At 49.5% G+C, this 18,794-nt stretch overlaps 1 protein-coding gene and 1 long non-coding RNA gene across 2 annotated transcripts; one reads left to right on the forward strand and one right to left on the reverse strand.

Annotated features, from left to right (window-relative positions):
• Positions 1 to 489: 489 nt before the first annotated feature.
• LOC147048391 (tenascin-like) lies at positions 490 to 11,679 on the reverse strand. The gene is given in 26 exon segments (XM_085925262.1): positions 490 to 1,146; positions 1,224 to 1,387; positions 1,457 to 1,618; positions 1,695 to 1,791; positions 1,874 to 2,025; positions 2,119 to 2,251; positions 2,323 to 2,453; positions 2,517 to 2,654; positions 2,727 to 2,846; positions 2,919 to 3,062; positions 3,126 to 3,248; positions 3,824 to 4,096; positions 4,948 to 5,259; positions 5,387 to 5,659; positions 5,728 to 6,000; positions 6,261 to 6,533; positions 7,183 to 7,469; positions 7,471 to 7,735; positions 7,800 to 8,063; positions 8,123 to 8,212; positions 8,278 to 8,463; positions 8,535 to 8,804; positions 9,085 to 9,238; positions 9,426 to 9,541; positions 9,660 to 9,920; positions 10,266 to 11,679. Coding segments are annotated over 26 exon segments (6,186 nt in total). The 3' UTR covers positions 490 to 1,035.
• LOC147048392 (uncharacterized) lies at positions 5,729 to 17,944 on the forward strand. Its single transcript, XR_015067673.1, has 3 exons — positions 5,729 to 5,957; positions 12,816 to 13,063; positions 17,476 to 17,944. It is a non-coding gene; the product is annotated as an uncharacterized LOC147048392 (long non-coding RNA).
• Positions 17,945 to 18,794: the final 850 nt, after the last annotated feature.

An 18,794-nucleotide genomic window follows, 5' to 3' on the forward strand; every position in this document is an offset into this window, starting at 1 on the left:
AGACTTTAAACTAGGTGTTAGAGGTAGGGGTTTGGTGGGGGGGGGGGGGGGTCAAGGGTCAGGGGTATACATGGTCATTTAAAAAAAAAAAAAAAAGTCATTTTTTTTTCCACAAAAAAAGCCTAACTCTACATTTTTACTATATCTTATAACAATTCTATTCATTTGTTTTACACTGAAGTTAGCGTCCCAAAGCAGTGGTTAAGGTTTCAAACTCATATTTTCGTTTTCAAAGTGTGTTATTCTTATGCACTTCAGGAATGTGTTGATTTATGTGCCGTCACTTCGCAGATGCTTCTCGGCATGATGATTCCTAGAAAGAAAAGAACACGCAACATAACAAGTTGAATTCTGCTTGGCGTGCGAGGCCACGCAAGCAGCTTCTCCTCAGGCTACGTCTGTCCATCATCTTCTTCGCCAGCTCAATCACTCAAATGTGCTTCATGTACGCCGTGCCGTCTCGCTTACTACACTATGATTCATAAAGAGAAAACAGAAAGTTCATAAATTGTCAACAAAAGGTATACAAGAGTTCTGGGGGTCCAGTGGACGCTAACCCCTAACCCCAAACCTCCACCCTAATCCAAAAGATCGGCTCACACTGCACCAAAGTTTCCACAAAATTCTCAGAAATAAAGTTAAGGTAATAATCAAATGTCTGTTCAGTCAGTCAGTCAGTCATTTATTTATTTATTTGTGTGTAACATAACCAGTATACTTTATCAGTGATGTAGTTAAGTAGAAACTGGTGAACACTGCCACCTGCTGGCTATCAATGGAAATGACATGCACTTTTTTTTCTCTGACATTCTACAGTGCCTCTTTCTCCCTCCTACATAGAAAATAAAGCTCAATTTAACGATCACTAATGCCGAGTTCAGATTCAAATTCAACATTACAGGCCAATGATGATCATGTGGACCAAATAAATGGTGAGCAAATAAGCCCTTTGTCCCTGGAGGGATGGGCCCGAGCGTCTACTGGATGTGTGTGTGTGTGTGTTTTAGGCAAGGAGCTGAGTCCTCACGTGCGACTCTACGATCTTTTCCTCCTGCTCTCGGGATTCCCAAAGTTGGCCGGTCGGAGTTTCATCTCGGCAAACTGGATGGAGGTCTCGTGGCCCTTCCAGTGGAACCAGTTGACGCCCTGTGGACCGCAACCATCACAAAAACTTAGTCGACTTAAGTTAGATTGTGTGCTCATCTCTCGTACGTGTCCCGTACCTTACTATGACTTTTGTCTCCATATTTTCCCATCAGGTTGACACGATGGCAGTTTTTGTACCAGAAGGCTCCCTTGTAGGACAAAGCGCAGTTGGTGACGGCGATGTCATTGTCGTTGTCGAAAGTGGAGAAAGGACGGCCTTGGTGGTACGTCATGGAGTCACCTGATGTGGGAAAACACTTGTAAGTTTCTTATATTGATATAAATTAAAAAAAAAAAAAAAAAAGCTTACCTGCTGTCCCACTGTAGGCACCGATGTAAAGCTTATAGCGCGTTCTGGGCTCGGCAATGGAGAACTTGTCATATTGAGCGTAGGCTGTGTCTCCGGCGTCCCTCAGGTCCACGCGCAGCATGTACTGGCCAGCGGCCGTGATCTTGTAAAGGTTGCCCAGACCTGCAACAGTTGAGCTGATCCTGTAACACGATCGAGCAGTAACAACCTCAACGAGTCGGAGGGAGAAGAAACGTACCCAGCCAGAACTCGTCGTTCATGTTCCCAAAACCAGCGGTATAGTTCTTCCAGTTCCTGAAAAACTCGAGCCTTCCATTTTGCCGTCTCAAGAAGACCTGCGGAAGAGAGCAACACGGTTCGGTTCCTTGTCAGAGAAGACGAATGCAAAAAGTCACCAGCAGAGCTGCTCAGACTCACCAGCCATCCGCCGCCATCTGTCTCCATGTCGCAGTAGACCTGGATGAGCTGGCTCTCCACGCCGGCCACGTAGATGGCATACACGCCAGACGTGTTCTCCCCATTCTGGAAGATCTCAGCGCAGTCTTTGGGGTAATTGTTCAGATGGCCAACTGGAAGCAAGCAAAGAAAAAAACTGTTTGAAACTGTTTTTCCACCAGAACTCAGCACTGACGGGACTTTGACAGCGAAGACCTGGTCCTTGCCTGTGCTGAAGACTGTGGTCCCGTGTTGGCTCCGCCCAGCTGTGGCGATGGCTTGCAGGTGGACCGTGTACTCTGTGGACCTGGCCAGCTGGGCCATGTTGTATGAAGAGGCGGTGGAACTCAGCATGACTTCCTACAAAATCATTTGGGACAAATTATCACCGGTAAATCGGGTAAGTGTGTCAAAGGCTGCTTGTGGCATACCCGGGTGGTGCCATCTGCCGCGGAGAAGGTGAGCGAGTAACCGCTAATGGAGGTTTGTGGGGGTCTCCATGTCAGAGTGGCGCTGTCCGTTTGAATGTTGACGGCCACCAGATCTCGAGGGGGGTCCACCTCTGGGAATAAATCTGGGTTAGCAAAATTGTAACAAGATGGATTTGATTTTCATCCGAGCCTACTGGTGGTGAATTGTGTCAGCACAGACGCGCTCATCTGCCCGTCCCTGGTGGCAAAGAGTTCTACCGAGTAGAGAGTGCCCGGAAGCAGCGAGCTTATCTCCAACTCGGTTCCAGAAACACGCTCCACGATTGGGGCCACTGAGGGGGGACAGGGGGGAGGCACAAATCAACACAGAGACATTTTCAAGTCAAGCAGCACAACAGACAAACCTGACTCGGAATTGTACGTTATCACGTATCCGTCCACCGCAGCCACGGGGGGTTGCCATCGCAACCGGGCCGAACTGTCTGTGATGTTAAGCGCCGTCAGACTTTGAGGTCGGTCCAAAGCTGTCGGGGTAATCCATAGCAACGGTCTCATTGAAAGATCTTTACAGGAGCCCGAGGGCTGCGTAGACTAACCGGTGGTTACGACGTCTTCGCTCGGCTCGCTCTCCTCCAGGCCCTTCACCGCGCTGATGGTCACCTGGTACATCTTCCCAGGACTCATGTTGGGCAGCAGAGCCTGCAGCACCCCGCCGTCCACGGTTATGCTCATCGGGCTTCCTGCGGACAAGAAAGGATTATGACTCGAGTCCTAATCCCTGCCCGAGACTTCTTGGAACTCACCTCCTTCAAATGGCGCATAGGTGATATGATAATTGTTGACTGCGGACTGAGGCGTGGACCAATGGACCACGGCTGACGAGTCGGTCACATCGGAGAAACGAAGGCCCTTTGGAGTAGTCAGGCCTGGTGGAGGAAAAAGGGGTTAAAAGTGGTTGAGTAAAAGTCCAAGGACTCAAAGTGGTCCGGCCTCAGCAAGCCTCCACCAAAGAAAACAAATTGGTAACTTGATCCAGAGGTTAGCAGAAAACCAAAGGATGAGACCAGAGGATTTCAAAAGATTAGTAGACAAGCAGTGGATCTTGTTTGGAAGGGTTCCAGAGTTTAGTACACAACCATCCACTTCTGAGAGGTCCCAAAAAGTTCAAATAAGGCATTGGAACAAGCTCTAAGAGGTTAGTTATAAGAGGCTGATGTAAAACCATTGGATCCAGTTCTAAGTAGTCCCAGAGGTTAGTAGAGGAAAAGGCAGATCCACTTCTGAGGGCTTCAAGGAGTTAGTTTGAATTATTTTTAAGAAGTTCCAGAGGTAGGAGATCCAGTTCTGGGAGGTCTGAGAGTTTAGTATACAAAACGCAGATCCAGTTGTGAGGATTTTCAGGGAGTTAGTGGAAACTTTTGAGTTCAGTTCTGGAAGGTTCAAGGGGTTAGTGTGGAGCAGCAGATCCACTTTTGAGAGGCGTGTGGCTCGGGTCGGGTACCTGTCTGAGCAACCCCGATGATCGGTTGGGAGCGGTGGTCCAAAGAAAGGCCGTAAAGTTCAATTTCGTACTCTGTGCCTGCCATGAGTCCCGTGATTAGCCTGGTCCGCTCAGCGCCGTGGACAATGTGCTCCTGAGGACGGGACAATCTTTTGCTGTCCCGTAGTTTGATGACAAATCTGTCAAAGAGCTCTTCGTCCGCCGCCCACGACACGCGGAAACTGTCGGCCGTGATGTCGGAGACAAAGAGGTGCTCCACCTCAGGTTCTGCCTCTGGGCCGGAAAGGAAAGTTTGTTGGTTGGGAATCTTCAGACAGACACATTAGAAGGTTCCTCGGAGGCCGCCGATCGGGATGCGAGTGCAAGTTAGTCCGAGCGGAAGTAAGGAAAAATGGAAGAGACAAAAAAAGCTTGTCGGAGAGTTTCAATGGAGTCATTTTCAGACGGGAGGAACCCAGTTTGATGCCATGCGTCCTCCCTCCCTCTCGCCAGCCACGCTTGCAGCACATTCAAAGGGAATGAAACAGATTGACGCAAACGTCATGCTCAATGTTTTCCTTCCTCTGACACTTTGGCTTCTTTTATTCGATTTCAGAGGTTCAATATTTTTTGTTACATCCAATTGTAGCTCAGGTTCAATGATAGCCCCGGGTTAGTGGAATGGAACAAGCTCCAGCTCCCATGGTACGCTGATGCCGAGAATAGAAGCACAAGTGTCCCTTTCAAACCATCGGAAGGAAAACACGCTGTCAAATACGCACGCAAACCAACGAGCTGGCTCGCATTTGATTTGGGGGAAAAAAAAAAAAAAAGGGACGGGAGCGCCACAATGCCTGCTCCTGCCAAGACTGCGTCATAGACGCTTGAAAGGAAATGACAAGCGGAAACCAGTCGTTGTCATAAACCAGCTCGGGCGGCAATACGAAGAAGCCTCAGCAGCAAAACATGGCAACACGGCAGAGCCCAGTGACCGGCGTCTTCCATGACTTCAAAACAAATAAATCAACGTAGGCAGGCGTTGCCGGGTGGTGAGCTTGAAACAAAGAAACAAAAACTGAGCAAGCAACGACTCCGAGGTCAAAGAACTCCACTTGGAAGTCAAGGTCCCTGCGGTTGGTTGGTACCTGTGAGGGCAAGTGCGGTGAGGGGCCGAGAGAGGAGCCCCGCCTTTGACACGCCCGTCAGCCTGACCTCATAGCCTATCCCGGTGATGAGCCCCCCGACATCCAGGTGGCTCTGGTTTCCCGGAACCGTGAACTCCTGAGGCTCCAGAAGCCATCCCGAGTCGGTCACCACTAGGTTAAAGTGACTGAAAGCCCCGGAGGAGGACCACGCCGAGTCTTCCCGCGGCTGCCGCTGCTTCACGCTCCACGACGCACGGAAGCCGAAGGGGGTGACGTTGGAAATGGTCAGGTTTTCCACTTTGGGTAAAGGTGCTGGAGGGAGGTGTGAGGAGGTTGTTTGTGTCACTTAAGTCGTCTTAGGAAAAGCCTGTTCTGCTTCTCTGATTTGGTGGATTTTGGTTTCATGCAGTGAGCAAGGTGTGAAGCCGGAGGAGGGTACCTGTGACGGCGTGGACAAGCGTGGAGGGAGTGCGGCGGCCGTGGGAAAAGCCGTAAACTTCCACGTTATAGCTCGTGGCGTCCATCAGGTCGGAGACGGTAAGGTTCGCGGCATGGCCGGGCAAACTGAACTCTCGCGCCTCAGCCTGTTGCTCGGCGTCACCGACGCGGACGACAAAAGCGTCAAAGTGGCCGGACGCGATAGTCCAGCTCACGCTGAGGTTATGCGGACCGCTAGACAGAGCGCTCACCGGCCCCAACACGGGGGCGTCCTCTGAACACAAAGAAGAAGATGCCGGGTTGATGGGCGGTTCGGTGCTGGACGTAGTGGGAGGGGCCTACCTGTCGTGGCCTCAGCGAATAGCGGCGGCGTGTTGCTACCGCCGGCGCTGGCGTACAGCTTTATGTCGTAGCGTGTACGTGCTTTAAGGCCGGCCATGAGCGTGGAGCGCGCGTGGCCCGGCAGAACCTGACCCATGGCCTGCGAGGGCAAAGCAGACTCTCTGACTTCTACGACAAAGTTATCAAACGTCTTGGCAGCCGCCCGCCACGTCAGAGACACTCGGTCTGAGGTAAGGTTAGCGACAACTAGCTGGGACAAATCTGGCTCTTCCGCTACGAGAGGGGAGAAAGAGATATACAGTAGATGCTTGTTAAACTAAAACTTGTTGTCGGTGGTGGGTCACTGTGATGTCGTCCCTGCTAGGCCGTCAAACGACTTTCTCACGCGACCCAAGAACAGCTGAAGTCGGCAATACGACGCTAGCTCAGAAGTCAGGAAGACGATTGATTTGAAGCGTACGATTTCCTTCGCAGGGACGACAGCACCATTTTGTTTCTTCTAAAATCTCACTGGCGATTATTTTCAAATGTACCTGTGGTCGCAACGACACTGACAGCGCTCGTTCGAGCTCCTTTGTACGTCCCGTAGAGGAAGGTTACATAGTCCGAGGCGGGCCGCAGCCCCGACACCTGATGTGCCGTCGCGAAGCGGGACAGGTTGTACTCCCTCGGCTTCATCAGCCAATCAGAGTCAATAATCTCCAGGACAAAACCGTCCAAGGGGCCCTCGGTGTGGTTCCAGACCACCGAGAAGCTCTCGGACGTCACGTTGGACACGTTAATTTCGCCGAGCGACGGCTGAGACGCTGAAGGGAGAAGGCGTCGTTAGACATTTTGGGCCTTGATTGACTCAAATCCCAAAATGTGATCCAGCTCTGTGTTGACTTTGGTTAGTTTTGCTCTTTGCCACGTTGCGATGGTCTCCGTTTCCGAGGGGGTGCGGTTTAGCAAAAGTAGAATGAACCAATCATGCTCTCGAGTTGTTCAAACGATTGCGACAAGATGCTTTTGAGAAACGAGATCCATTCGCTTCGGCAGTCCTCGCAGCGTATCGATGCACGGGGCGGTGCTGAGCATCATGCGCTTTGATAGAAGAATGGGACGCTTTGGGGTTTCTCTCTGCGGTTGTGGTTAGGCAGACGTGACACGATGAGGTTAGGGCCATGTATGCGCGGCATGCGGCACAACAAAAGAGAAAGTTGGAAGGAAAATCAGTCAAAGCTCTTTGAGCAGCTCAGCAAATAGTTGGACTTCACAAAACGTTAGCGAGAGTCAGCTTTGAGGTAACATGATGTCAAGCATAACTTCATTTTTCTTGGGGGGCATGCTCGCGATGTTCGCCATGCACTGACGCTCATTCCAAGCTTCATGAATGTTGATGACATCATTGAGCAACGTTCATTTGTTAGGGGAACAAAAAGCTAGCGTGGCAAGGCACGGAAATGGACCTGGTACCTGTGGTGGCATGGCCGTACACGGGCTCCAGAAAGGTGTCCCGGTAGAGGGGATACAGGACCACCATGTAGGTGGTGTTGGCGTTCAGGCCCCACAGGCCCAGGCTGAGCGCGCCGCCCGACACGCTCAGGTTCTGGCTCTGCGCCATATCGTCCAAGTTTGTTACCTCTACCAGAAAGCTGTCAAAGTCGCCGCCTGAGGGGCTCCAGGAGGCCGTGAAGCCGTCCCAGGTTATGTCGGAGAAGGTGAGGTTGGCCACGGAGGGCCTCGTTGAGGGCCTCGTTGAGGGCCTCGTTGAGGGCCTTGCTGAGGGCCTCGGTGAGGGCCCCACTGAGGGACTCGCTGAGGGACCCGCCGAGGGACCCGCCGAGGGGCTCGCGGAGGGCCTGGCTGCCTCTGCTGGCCAACAAAACCACAATCATTGCAATCTTTGCACCCTTGAGTTGACTTCTTCGGAGCTTCAACCAGGGATGAACAATCGAGAGTCAAGTGACCTCCATTCAAGTTTTATCATGATCATGGCTAGAAATGTTTTTCCCCCAAGTTCAAAGGACTCCAAGAGTACCTGTGAGGAAATCAATGGGTTAAGGTGCCCCCCCCCACCTTCCCCCGGGTACCTGTGGATGCCACCAGAGTGACTGGCGAGCTCATCCTGTGGCCTCGTTCGGCCGTCAAGGTGACGGTGTAACTCGTAGCCGGCGTCAGGTCGGGTAAGACGTAGGTCGTCTCCGAGGCGGGAATCTCCGCCTCCTCCACTTGTCCGTCTCTGGAGACGTACACCAGCCGGTATCGGGACACCTTGGCCTGCGGCTTCTCCCATCTGATCCGGATGGACGTCTCCGTAGACTCGGCTTGGTCCAGACCTTGGGGAGGGTCCAGGTCTGAAAGGAAACCATCAGTCACGAATTCGATTTTTCGTCAGGATCAAGATGTCACTCACCCGTCGCTACGTTTATGGTGGTTGGAAGGCTTTCCCGCTCATTCTTCACGCTGGTCACGCCAATCCCGTACTCGGTCCCTGGCTTTAGCCCTGGACAGCCACCAGAGATGAAAAAAAAATTGCCACCCACAGGCTGGCCTCCCCTCTTTGCTTACCCGTGATTGTGGCTGTGGTGCTTTGTCCCAGTCCTCGCGGGAACACTTCCTCGCCGTGGGCGGCGCCAGACAGCGGGCTGTATTTCACACGATAGTTGTCCACGTCGGCCTGATTGTTGCGCCACGTCAGGGTGATGCTGTTTTCTGTCTGCCGCACGGCCAGCAAGTCCCGGGGGGCATCCAGAGCTTCGTGGCACACCACAACGTTAGTCATCCGAGTGGCATGGAAGCAATACTTCGGGATGGATGGAGCCCACCTGTGGTAAAGGTGACGGTGGCCGGCTCACTGCTGACGTTCTTGCTACGAGCCACGAGCGACACTGTGTACTCGGTGTCGGGTTTCAGGCCTTCCAGGCTGTGCTGCTTGTCCGGTGGGAAGATCTCCACGTTGGCGCCCTCGGAGGAGGCTCCGCTGGGCTTGTAAACCAGCGTCACCCGGTCCGCCGGCGCCGCGGGCTCAGACCAGCCGATCAGCGCCGAGGAGTCGCTCACGTCCAACACTTGGAGCCGCTGCGGGGCGTCGATGTCTGCAGACAGGAAGGGTCGCGTCATCCGAGACCGTCGGGTGAGGTCAACACTTTGAAGGGGTGTTGAGACTGAGTCAAGACTTTGAAGAGCCAAGGCAAACACTTTGTTCAAAGTTGACAAAATGGAATCCAAAAGACACAGTTAATAGTTCCAGACAAAAGTCTGACAGACTTGAACTCAGGCGTGACCTTGAAATTATTTCGCAACGCTCCAGGGAATATTCAGGAAGCTCAAATGTCATGGAGCTAATTCCCCAAATTAAAAAAAAATAAATCTCACTGGTTGTGACTCGTTGGATCGTCGGTGGTCCCCTGGTGTTGTTCTTTATAACGCTGATGGACACCTCGTAGTCCTGACCCGGCCCCAGGCCAGACTGGAGGAAGCGGTTTTGAGATGAGGGAACTGTGCTCACCACCTTTCCATTTTCTTCTTTCTTAAAAAAGAAAGAACACCAAAAACAAGCACAAATCAGAGAATGAGAAATAATTTTCCATATGTTAAAAGAAACGCTGGTGCCTAAATCAAATGCATGTTGTGCTGAGCAAAGATTTCCATGAAAAGGGCCCGCTTTAGCACCTCGCACTCATAAAATCCCGGGAAAGCTTTCAAAGGAAACCCACCATGTTGCGGAAGTGGATCTCCCAGCCATCGAAGGGAAAATTGAGCTGCTCCCACACCAGCTCGACGGAGGTCTCATTCACAGACTTGAATCTCAAAGCTTCTGGTTTTGGAAGAGCTGGAAAGATTCAAACCAAAACTATCAGAAAAACATTTGGGGATTTTCCTAAATGAGCTGAACAGGCTAAATTTAGAATAGGTTGAATTTTTTTTTCCACAGAGTAGCTTTTGGGTACCTGTGGCCACGCTGGCGCTAACCGGCACACTCTTGTTGCTCAGAATGGCGTAGACCTTGATGCTGTACTCCAAACCCGGCTCCAGCTCTTTGAGCGTGGCTGAGCTTTTGTCTCCGGGCACGGTCAAGTCCAAAAGGAGCCCACCAGGTTGGGTGGGTACATACGTGACCAGGTATTGGGTCACTAGCATGTCGTTGATCCAAGATAAGTCCACCGTCTCCGTGGTGACTTCACCCACGGTGAGATTCTTAGGAGGCGACACTGGGAGGAAGAAAAAAAAAAAAGAAAAGGTTCTCATGGTCCAGTGCGCACAAGCTAATGCAAGCTCCAGAGAAACATCTGGAAGTAGTGAAAGAGATGCCGAAGATAAAAAAAAAAAAAAGTGCTCACAAGAATATATTTGGAGGAGGGGGGGGTGCAATTTTAAAAAGGCTTCCAACCATATATTAGGTAAGACAATTTAAAGCAGTGGTTATGGAAGTGGCTTCAAGGAGCCGTAACGTGCGGGTCAGCAAAGTGATTTGCAATAAATTACAGAATGTGGAGTGCCTACCCACATATGGGAATGTGACAATAAAAGGAACACACGAATAAATCCTTGGTTACCTTCAGAGCAGTCTTCTCGGATGTAGCCCTCGTCGCAGATACACTGACCCTGGACACAGAGCCCTCGGTTGTGGCAGCCGTTGAGGCAGCTCCTCTCTGCACAGCTTTCCCCTTCGTACCCGCTTTCACACTGGCACTTTCCCTTGACGCAGCGCCCCCTGCCGTTGCACTTGTCCGGACAAGTGAGCCGGGAGCAGTCGCGGCCTGCGTAGCCGTCGTGACACACGCACACGCCGTCGCGGCAGCGGCCTCGAGCCAAGCAGTCGTTGGGGCACGCTTTATGACCGCAGTCGTCGCCGGCAAAGCCTTCGTCGCACACGCACTGTCCGTCGAGACAGCGCCCGCGATCGCGACAGTTGCGGGGGCAGCTCAGCAGGGCGCAGTCGTCACCGGTGAAGCCGGCGTGGCACTGGCAGCGGCCTTCCACGCAGTCCCCGCGGTCGTAGCAGTTGGCCGGGCAGCTCCTGACGCCGCAGTCCTCGCCGCCGAAGCCTTCGTCGCACACGCACTGCCCGTTGACGCAGCGCCCCCTCTGGAGGCAATCGTTGGGACAGGAAAGGTCGCCGCAGTTGTCTCCTCGGAAGCCGAAGTCACAGGCGCAGCGCCCGTCCACGCACCGGCCCTGGCCGTTGCAGTCGTCGGGACACGCCAAGAGGCCGCAGTCGTCGCCTCGGTAGCCGTCGTCGCAGATGCACATCCCGTTGAAACAGGCGCCTCGATCGTTGCAGTCGGCGGGACAGCTGAGCTGTCCGCAGTCCTCCCCGGAAAATCCGGGCTCGCAGCGGCAGCTGCCGTTGACGCACAACCCGCGACCCAGGCAATCGTTGAGGCAGAGCAGCTCGGAGCAGTCGGAACCGGTCCAGGGCTCCTCGCAGACGCACTTGCCGTCCTCGCAATGGCCGTGATCTTGGCAGTTTTCAGGGCACTCCGTGTCGGTGCAGTTGCTGCCCTTCCAGCCGGGCTCGCACGTGCATCCGCAGCAGACGCTGTGGCCGCACCGGCTCCTCAACGCTGACACTTCGCCCTCCAGCATCTCGATGCGGCTCAGCAGGTCTCGAACTCGCGGCAGTTGGGCGGCGCAGCCGCAGGCCCCGCGAGGGATGTTGATGCGGTGGGTGAAGACGATCTGGCTCTCCCCGTCGGCGGGAAGGTAGCGGCCGGAGGTGACGGACGTTTCCGTAGGCGCCGCGCTCTCCGTGGCGTCCAGGTCGACGGAGCACAGGTGGCCAGCGGGGACGTTGATATTGTAAACATGGTTAAAGACCACCGGCTGGCGGTCCGCACCAGATGAGGTGACGTTGTTCTCCTGAGGCAAGTGGCGGCGATGCCGGAGTATTTTTGTCACGAGGCCGGCGGACGAGAAACTGAGCAAGGTGCTCACCAGGAGGCAGAACATGTCAACTCTTGTGGCCATGATGCTTCACCTTGAGACTTGGCGACAAAGATGGATCTGGAATGGAAAATCAGGCTGAATTTGAAAAAAGGAAATACCTTTTTTCCTAGCCAAATCCATCCACAAAATGATCGTTTCGGAAAAGGCATGAAACCATTCTCGGGCGTCTCGGACAGCCGTAATGTTTGCGCTCCCCTTCGTCACCCCGTTTCACAAATTTCTTCCAAACAGTCGGAGCCGAGACGCAGGTATGCGGCCGGCTGGGGCCTCTCTGGATTTTATTGTCTTGGCCTTTCACCCCATCGCTCCCTTGAACCTCTCTGTGCCTATGAAGGCGACAATGTGGTCAGAGTGCAGTCAGGTACGGGCTGGTGCTAAAAGTTTGGACTGGCCAACGCTGAAATGGCAAATCCACCAGGCTAACGATGCATAAAAAGCGGCTGCTCGACTTCAGTAAGCTACAATCCAGAGACTGCCGTCGCTTCCCACACTCTGGCAAACGGATGAGAAGTTTCCAGCCTGGAAAGGAGATGCCGGGAATGTTGGAGCTGCGAAGGTTGGAGCCGGCAAACGGTGCGACTCGCCCTGTCCGCCATCTGCATCCGATCTCCCGTTTTCAGAAAGTGACAAAGAGCTTGTGATTGCCAATTGGCCGAATTGCATCTGGAAGTCATTGGAATGCCATTCAGGGAGGCAACGCAAGAGCTCATTAACAGATTTCTCCATTTCCTGCTAAATGTCGTCAAATAGTAATAAATTCTGTTCATGCGCAGGTTCTGGATCGGAACAAAACTGTTTCATTGGCTAAAACGCACTCGGCAGAACATTGTATTCCAAAGCATGGACGCATGTTTACCAAAAGCAGATTTACCTTTATTTTGATTTTTTTTTTTAAATGTAATCATTAGAATTAGTTTGAAAGTTTCAGTGAGAGTTGAAATATGATCATCATATTTGTATACAGAATTGATGCATTGCAAATTAAAATGTATTCTTGAAAGTAAAAAAAATGCATTGCTCTTTGGAAAATCAAGTTGTAAAATGATATTTTACATTTTTATTCATCCATCTCATTACATTTTGAAAACTTTAATTCATTTAAAAGCACACATTTCAAGATTAGGTGTTGATGAAATGCTTGCTATCCTACCGTGCAGGCTTCTTGTCCCTCACACGTGGACGGAAGACGATGCCAGCATGATGCTCCCTCCGCGGCAAGGTGTCGGCTCCTCGCTGTTGCCGCTCGGCTGCTTTGCGACTGAGAGCGGGATGCAGAAATAGAGAGAAGGCGAGAGAGTGGGAGTGAGTGTCTTTCAAAAGTGAGGTCAGAGAGCCACTGCCTCCACACTTCAAGCGTTCGCCCCCCCTCCCCTTCCCACTGAAGATGTGTTTAGAACATCGTACAGTAAGTACATCCTCGATGCACTTTCGATGCTTTACCGATTATTCTTTGTCTTGTTCCAGACTACGGTAAATAAACGATTAGTGGCTCCACACTCCAAGCTTTAATAGCGCCATTCGCTTAGCGACTACACCGCAGCGTTCCTGGGAAATCGTGAGAGAGCGAGTTAGCGTTTGCGGTCGAGAGGGGGGAAAGCACAAGAATGGCAGGAGAGTGATGTCAGATTTCGCTTGTTCCGCGTCTGACACATTAACTCCACACCCGGGATCGTCACTTAGCGGCTCTTCGTGTCCTGTCGATCCCAGATGAGGCGTGGTGGGCAAAGTATGGCTGGTGGGCCGTAGACTGCCTTTTGCTACCGTCCAAAAAGTTGAAACACGCACTGCTCACTTGGTTGAAGATAATTTGATGAAATTTGTTCAGGTCAAAAGACTTACTGTACGAGGTTCCACAAGGGAATTGATCTGATTCCAGACCACCAGCTGCCGGCATTTTGTTCATCTTAATGCGATTAGCACCAACAATTAGCATCAATGTTTTTAATGCATCTGCTTTGCATTTGCACAGAAGACACCCCTCTGGGAAAATCCTCATTTGATCACCAGACTTTTAAATCGCAAGGAAAGAGCAGATTGAGTGGATTTGTCACTTTTCATTGCAGGAGGGCCAACAAATGCAAAGCAAACAACATGTCTGGATTTTATTAGCTTTCACAGCAAAAAAAAAAAAAAAAAAAAAGCCGCATGCGTTTGAAAAGCGAGTTGAGGCAACCTAAATTTTCTGTCACTGTATGTCACCGTTCATCAAGTCAAATGTTCTCCGCGGGCTCTGGTGACGCCAGCCCAAGCAGGCAAAGGGGTCACACGCTACTTTACAGCACCACGTCGCCAGAAGCAAGAAAAAAAAAAAGTCCGGGTAGGGCTAACGACTTGTGAGAAGCTAAATACTAAGGATTTCCTTCAAAGTCAAATATAGAAATAATATATGAAACAAAAATTTTAATTAAATAATCAAAACAATAAGCAAGCAAGTGATTCAAAGTTGCAGTAGCCGTGGTAGCGTAACAAAGAGGCAGTAAGACCTTTTGGTCTCGGTCCCCCTTGGGCCATAAAGGTCAAAGGTCACCGCTGTGTAGCCGTTCCAACTACTTCAAGCTGAGCAACAACACCGGGCGGTGAGGAGAGATGAGCTCATGCTTTGGCAAAGGCGAGTCACGGATTTTAAGCTGGCCTCTTAAAACCACTGGAGCTTATGTAAATAGTATTGGCGAGTCACAAGCTCCAAATACTTTTTTTCAGGTATCGCTACTTTTACTAGAGTGGCCAAGCACAGCAAGTGACACAAATAAAGTCTATGGAGCACTCACTTAGGCATTGGCTTTTCCATCTGGACTTTGTTGAAATATTTACTAAGATTCTCTTTAATTATGCAGCGACCACAAAAAGGCCCGGAGGCCACACACACACACGCTCTTTGCAATTGTAAGGCCACAAATCAATCCTTTAGACTGTAATTCATTTAATTGACTTTGACATCATCTAAAATATTGCAACTGAGAATGAGAGCGTCAAAGAGATACAATCAATTGTTAAATTGCGCCGCATTAATTTATTTTTTTTCCCCCACATGGCTGGCAGCGAGGCGTAAACATGAACTAATATGGATCTCTTTTGTGTTTAAAGATATGAGCAATAATCCGGCGCAGACACTTGAACGATGGCTCCGGGCTGCAAAGTGTTTGTTTAAGAGTTTGGCAAAGCGACCGTTCCTCAACAAGATTGAATTCTGTTGCTGGTATAAAAATAAAATGTCGTATTGATCATAGTGACGGGGAATGACAAATCATTAAACACCGAGGCGCACCGGTCCCGACCCCGTGGTCCGAGAGTTTGACGGGCCTCGAAAACTGTCACTCAACCAAATGTATTTATTTATTTATAGAGGGTTACAAGATTTATTTATTTTATTTTTTCACATTGTCGTCTCAGATTTTCACCCATCGCGGGTTGGTCTGGAACGCATCCCCCACGATTTCCTTTCCAAGTAATAACATCCAGCTGACAAGTGTCACGGCTGAATTATAACTGCAACGTTCCCCCTGATGCTCGCCTCATTCAATCCAGCTGACGTCGCCATGGGAGACGTCCGGCTGGGCCGGGCCGGCCAGCGTGGCGACTAGTCCGCTTAGTGGCGACTCAGCACTTTTCAGCCAGCAGCTGTAAAAGCCTGCGGTCTGACTTGGAAGCGGACTTGGAAAAATTGGAGCGGGAGCGTCAAGTGATTGTTGTGTGGGGTCCACCGTTTGTCAAATAAAAATATTTGTGGGGGGGAAAATATCCCAAGGATGAGTGAGGATGAATGCTAATGCTAACACGGTGATGGACGATTTATGGAGGGCAAATGTTTTTCGCAGTCAAACACGATCCGCCGGAGTTGCAGCGCAAACATAAGACTTGAAATTGATTTTCTTTTTTTCAACAGAATTTCACTTCAGTTCAATTGTGTGTGCGTGTGTGTGTGTGGTGTTCTTCAACAATGCCATTATAAATTAACTCGACATAACACATTACCGTGCAACCAACAAGCAAATGTTTACCGCATGAGTTCATGGAAATTTGAAAAGCAGCGTTAGAGGCAAAGAAAAACAAAACAAAAAAAAGACAAATGGCATTCAACTTAATAGTCGTCAAATGGATTTAGCCGACAACATACAAGAAGAACTTAACAGACGTATGAGGGGAAGAAAAAAAAAACTATTAGGGTGTTTAAAGTTAGCAGCTGCATGTACGGGACGCCTCTGCCAAGCAGCTGGGGGGATTTCGGGTGATGTCACACTAGTCGGGCTACCGGAGGCCTCGCCGCATAAACACGTCTGGTGTTAGCTTAAACAATGTATGCCTCTCCATCAGAAGGAATTATTGGCGGGAGGTGCGCGGAATGTAACCAAATGCTCTGCAAAAACAATAAATAAAGCAGTTGCTGGGCGCCTCCACTCAAACATCCACTTTGTATTCATTACTTGACTAGCCAACAATAGCAAGACACTTTTTAAGAAGGTCATGTGATTTGCCTTAGCTGTAAAAACGTCGTATTGTTGTAGTTAGCGCCTGCTAAATGAAAAATGAGTGCTTATTGGTCAGATGTCTAGTCATGGATTATGACACGCATCAAGATTGGGATTATCACAATCAGATTATCAGTCAAAGTCATACTTACAACGAGTGAAATCCGGCTTTGGAGTGTGAATTTTAATCTCATGAGATGAGATGAGAAAGATCCAACCCCCAAAACCCTCCAGAATGATACAAGTGCTAATCTGTCCGTGGAGGATTTGTTGATGTTAGTTGGCGTACGGACCAAAGCTGATATGCGAACATCCACCCCCACTTTAATTGGGTTGAGGCTGAACTGTAAAAAAAAAAAATCAATCGTGCTAATAAAGCAACAAATGAGGTCAGGACTTCCAGACAGATTAAGTTTCATTAGCCTAGTGATCATTGTTACGAGCTACGTGTTTATAAAGCGCCTTTATTTGGTGTCTTTTATTAGCTCTACTGTCACAAGCCTTTATTTAGACCCATGTAATCACTTTTTGTTCCAATTTTACAACATCTATTTATATTAATGTTATATTCTTCATTGTTTGAAATCCTCTGACGCAGGTTGCTCCATCACGCACTAAAGCTCACAGTCCAGGTGGAGGATGAATCAGTGGAATTGACAAGCTGGTCACGCAAAAATCTATCCCAGACGGTCTGTGAAACATAACCAGGCACCGTTATTCCGCCTTTAGGCTTTCAATGGAATGACGGACGCCCATTTGAACGAGCACTAATGCTACGTGCGATCCGGCGTTGAACAAAAGCCCCACTTAATGGTTTGGACATATGTTATATGGAGCACGGCGAGGGATGGCCGATCGCCTGTATCCTGTTTTTAATTATGTATCGACAAGACCTCGGGGACTGTCCTGCTTTGATTGCAAACGGGTCAGAATGGGAAAACTTGAAACAATGGTAGGGTAACGCGTGATACCATATCACGTGGATGCAAAGTTACTGATAGTAGATGGGCAAACTGAAATTTGAAGAGATGCTAAGGTCATTATTAGGACCTGACTGATGGATTTAGCCTTTGATGCTTCTTGGGTGTGTAAATTTGCAAATGCAGAAAGCTAGAGTTTTCCAATTATATGTAACATGATGTAACTACCAAGAAATATCACGCTTTTCAACTTGCATCACCAAAGATTACATTTCCTCTGACCCATTCCTGAATTGGCTGCCTTTGAAATGAAACGTGGGTCGAATTTGATCAGTAAATATTTAATTTGGAATTTTTTGGGGGGGGAAATATTCTTGCCAATCGGAGAATAATACAGCTGCTGTTTGCCTGTAAATTGTTTTTGTGTACAGTTGGACAGCACGACTGGTGAGGGCTCCTGCTGACCCATTAAGACGTCTGTAGCGCCCTCTGGCGGACAAAGCCGGAAAATCACTGATGTTAAATCGTCTGGTCGCCATGGACATCTTGGGTACTGAGGACTTGGGATAGAAAAACAATTGTTACTTTAATTTGTATTGCCATGATGCAAAAACTGTTCGAGAATGTTGAGATATCTTAAAAGATAGAATGACACTGTTGTCGACATGGTCGTCAGGGATGAAGATTAGTGATGTGCATTCCAGTTCGTTTAAGTGAACTGAATCTTTAGACTCAAAAGACTGTGTTGTTTACTTGAATGTTTTGTTTCTCCTTGGACTAATATGATATAATATATAGAATATGTAATATATCTTGTCACCGTGGGATAGTAGGAAATGAAATTTTGATCTCTTTGTGTGTCTTGATATGTAAAGAAATTGACAATAAAGCAGACTTTGACTATGAAGATTTGTTCAAAAGAATCGTTCACCGATTTATTTTTTTACCTCGTGTAGTGGACCTATACGAGTGTCCATGAGGTGTACCTAATCACAGGCCACTTCATTAGGGAAAAATCATGGTGAAAAATTAACAAAAACTGAAAAGTGCCACACCCGCCCTCACCCCCACTTTTCTGATTGGCTGGTTGATCTGTGACGTCACAAGGACACTCCAATAGGTACACCGCCATTTTCAGGTGTACCTAATCACAGGCCACTTCATTAGGGAAAAATCATGGTCAAAATTTAAATGAAAGTGAAAAGTGCCACACCCAAACAACCCCCCACTTTCTGATTGGCTGGTTGATCTGTGACGTCACAAGGACACTCCATTAGGTACACCGCCATTTTCAGGTGTACCTAATCACAGGCCACTTGATTAGGGAAAAATCATGGTCAGAATTTAAATGAAAGTGAAAAGTGCCACACCCAAACAACCCCCCACTTTCTGATTGGCTGGTTGATCTGTGACGTCACAAGGACACTCCATTAGGTACACCGCCATTTTCAGGTGTACCTAATCACAGGCCACTTGATTAGGGAAAAATCATGGTCAGAATTTAAATGAAAGTGAAAAGTGCCACACCCAAACAACCCCCCACTTTCTGATTGGCTGGTTGATCTGTGACGTCACAAGGACACTCCATTAGGTACACCGCCATTTTCAGGTGTACCTAATCACAGGCCACTTCATTAGGGAAAAATCATGGTCAAAATTTAAATGAAAGTGAAAAGTGCCACACCCAAACAACCCCCCACTTTCTGATTGGCCGGTTGATCTGTGACGTCACAAGGACACTCCATTAGGT

Source organism: Syngnathus leptorhynchus, chromosome 12, assembly GCF_054491065.1.
Source record: "Syngnathus leptorhynchus isolate UIUO chromosome 12, UIUO_Slep, whole genome shotgun sequence".
NCBI classification, from domain to species: Eukaryota; Metazoa; Chordata; class Actinopteri; order Syngnathiformes; family Syngnathidae; genus Syngnathus; species Syngnathus leptorhynchus.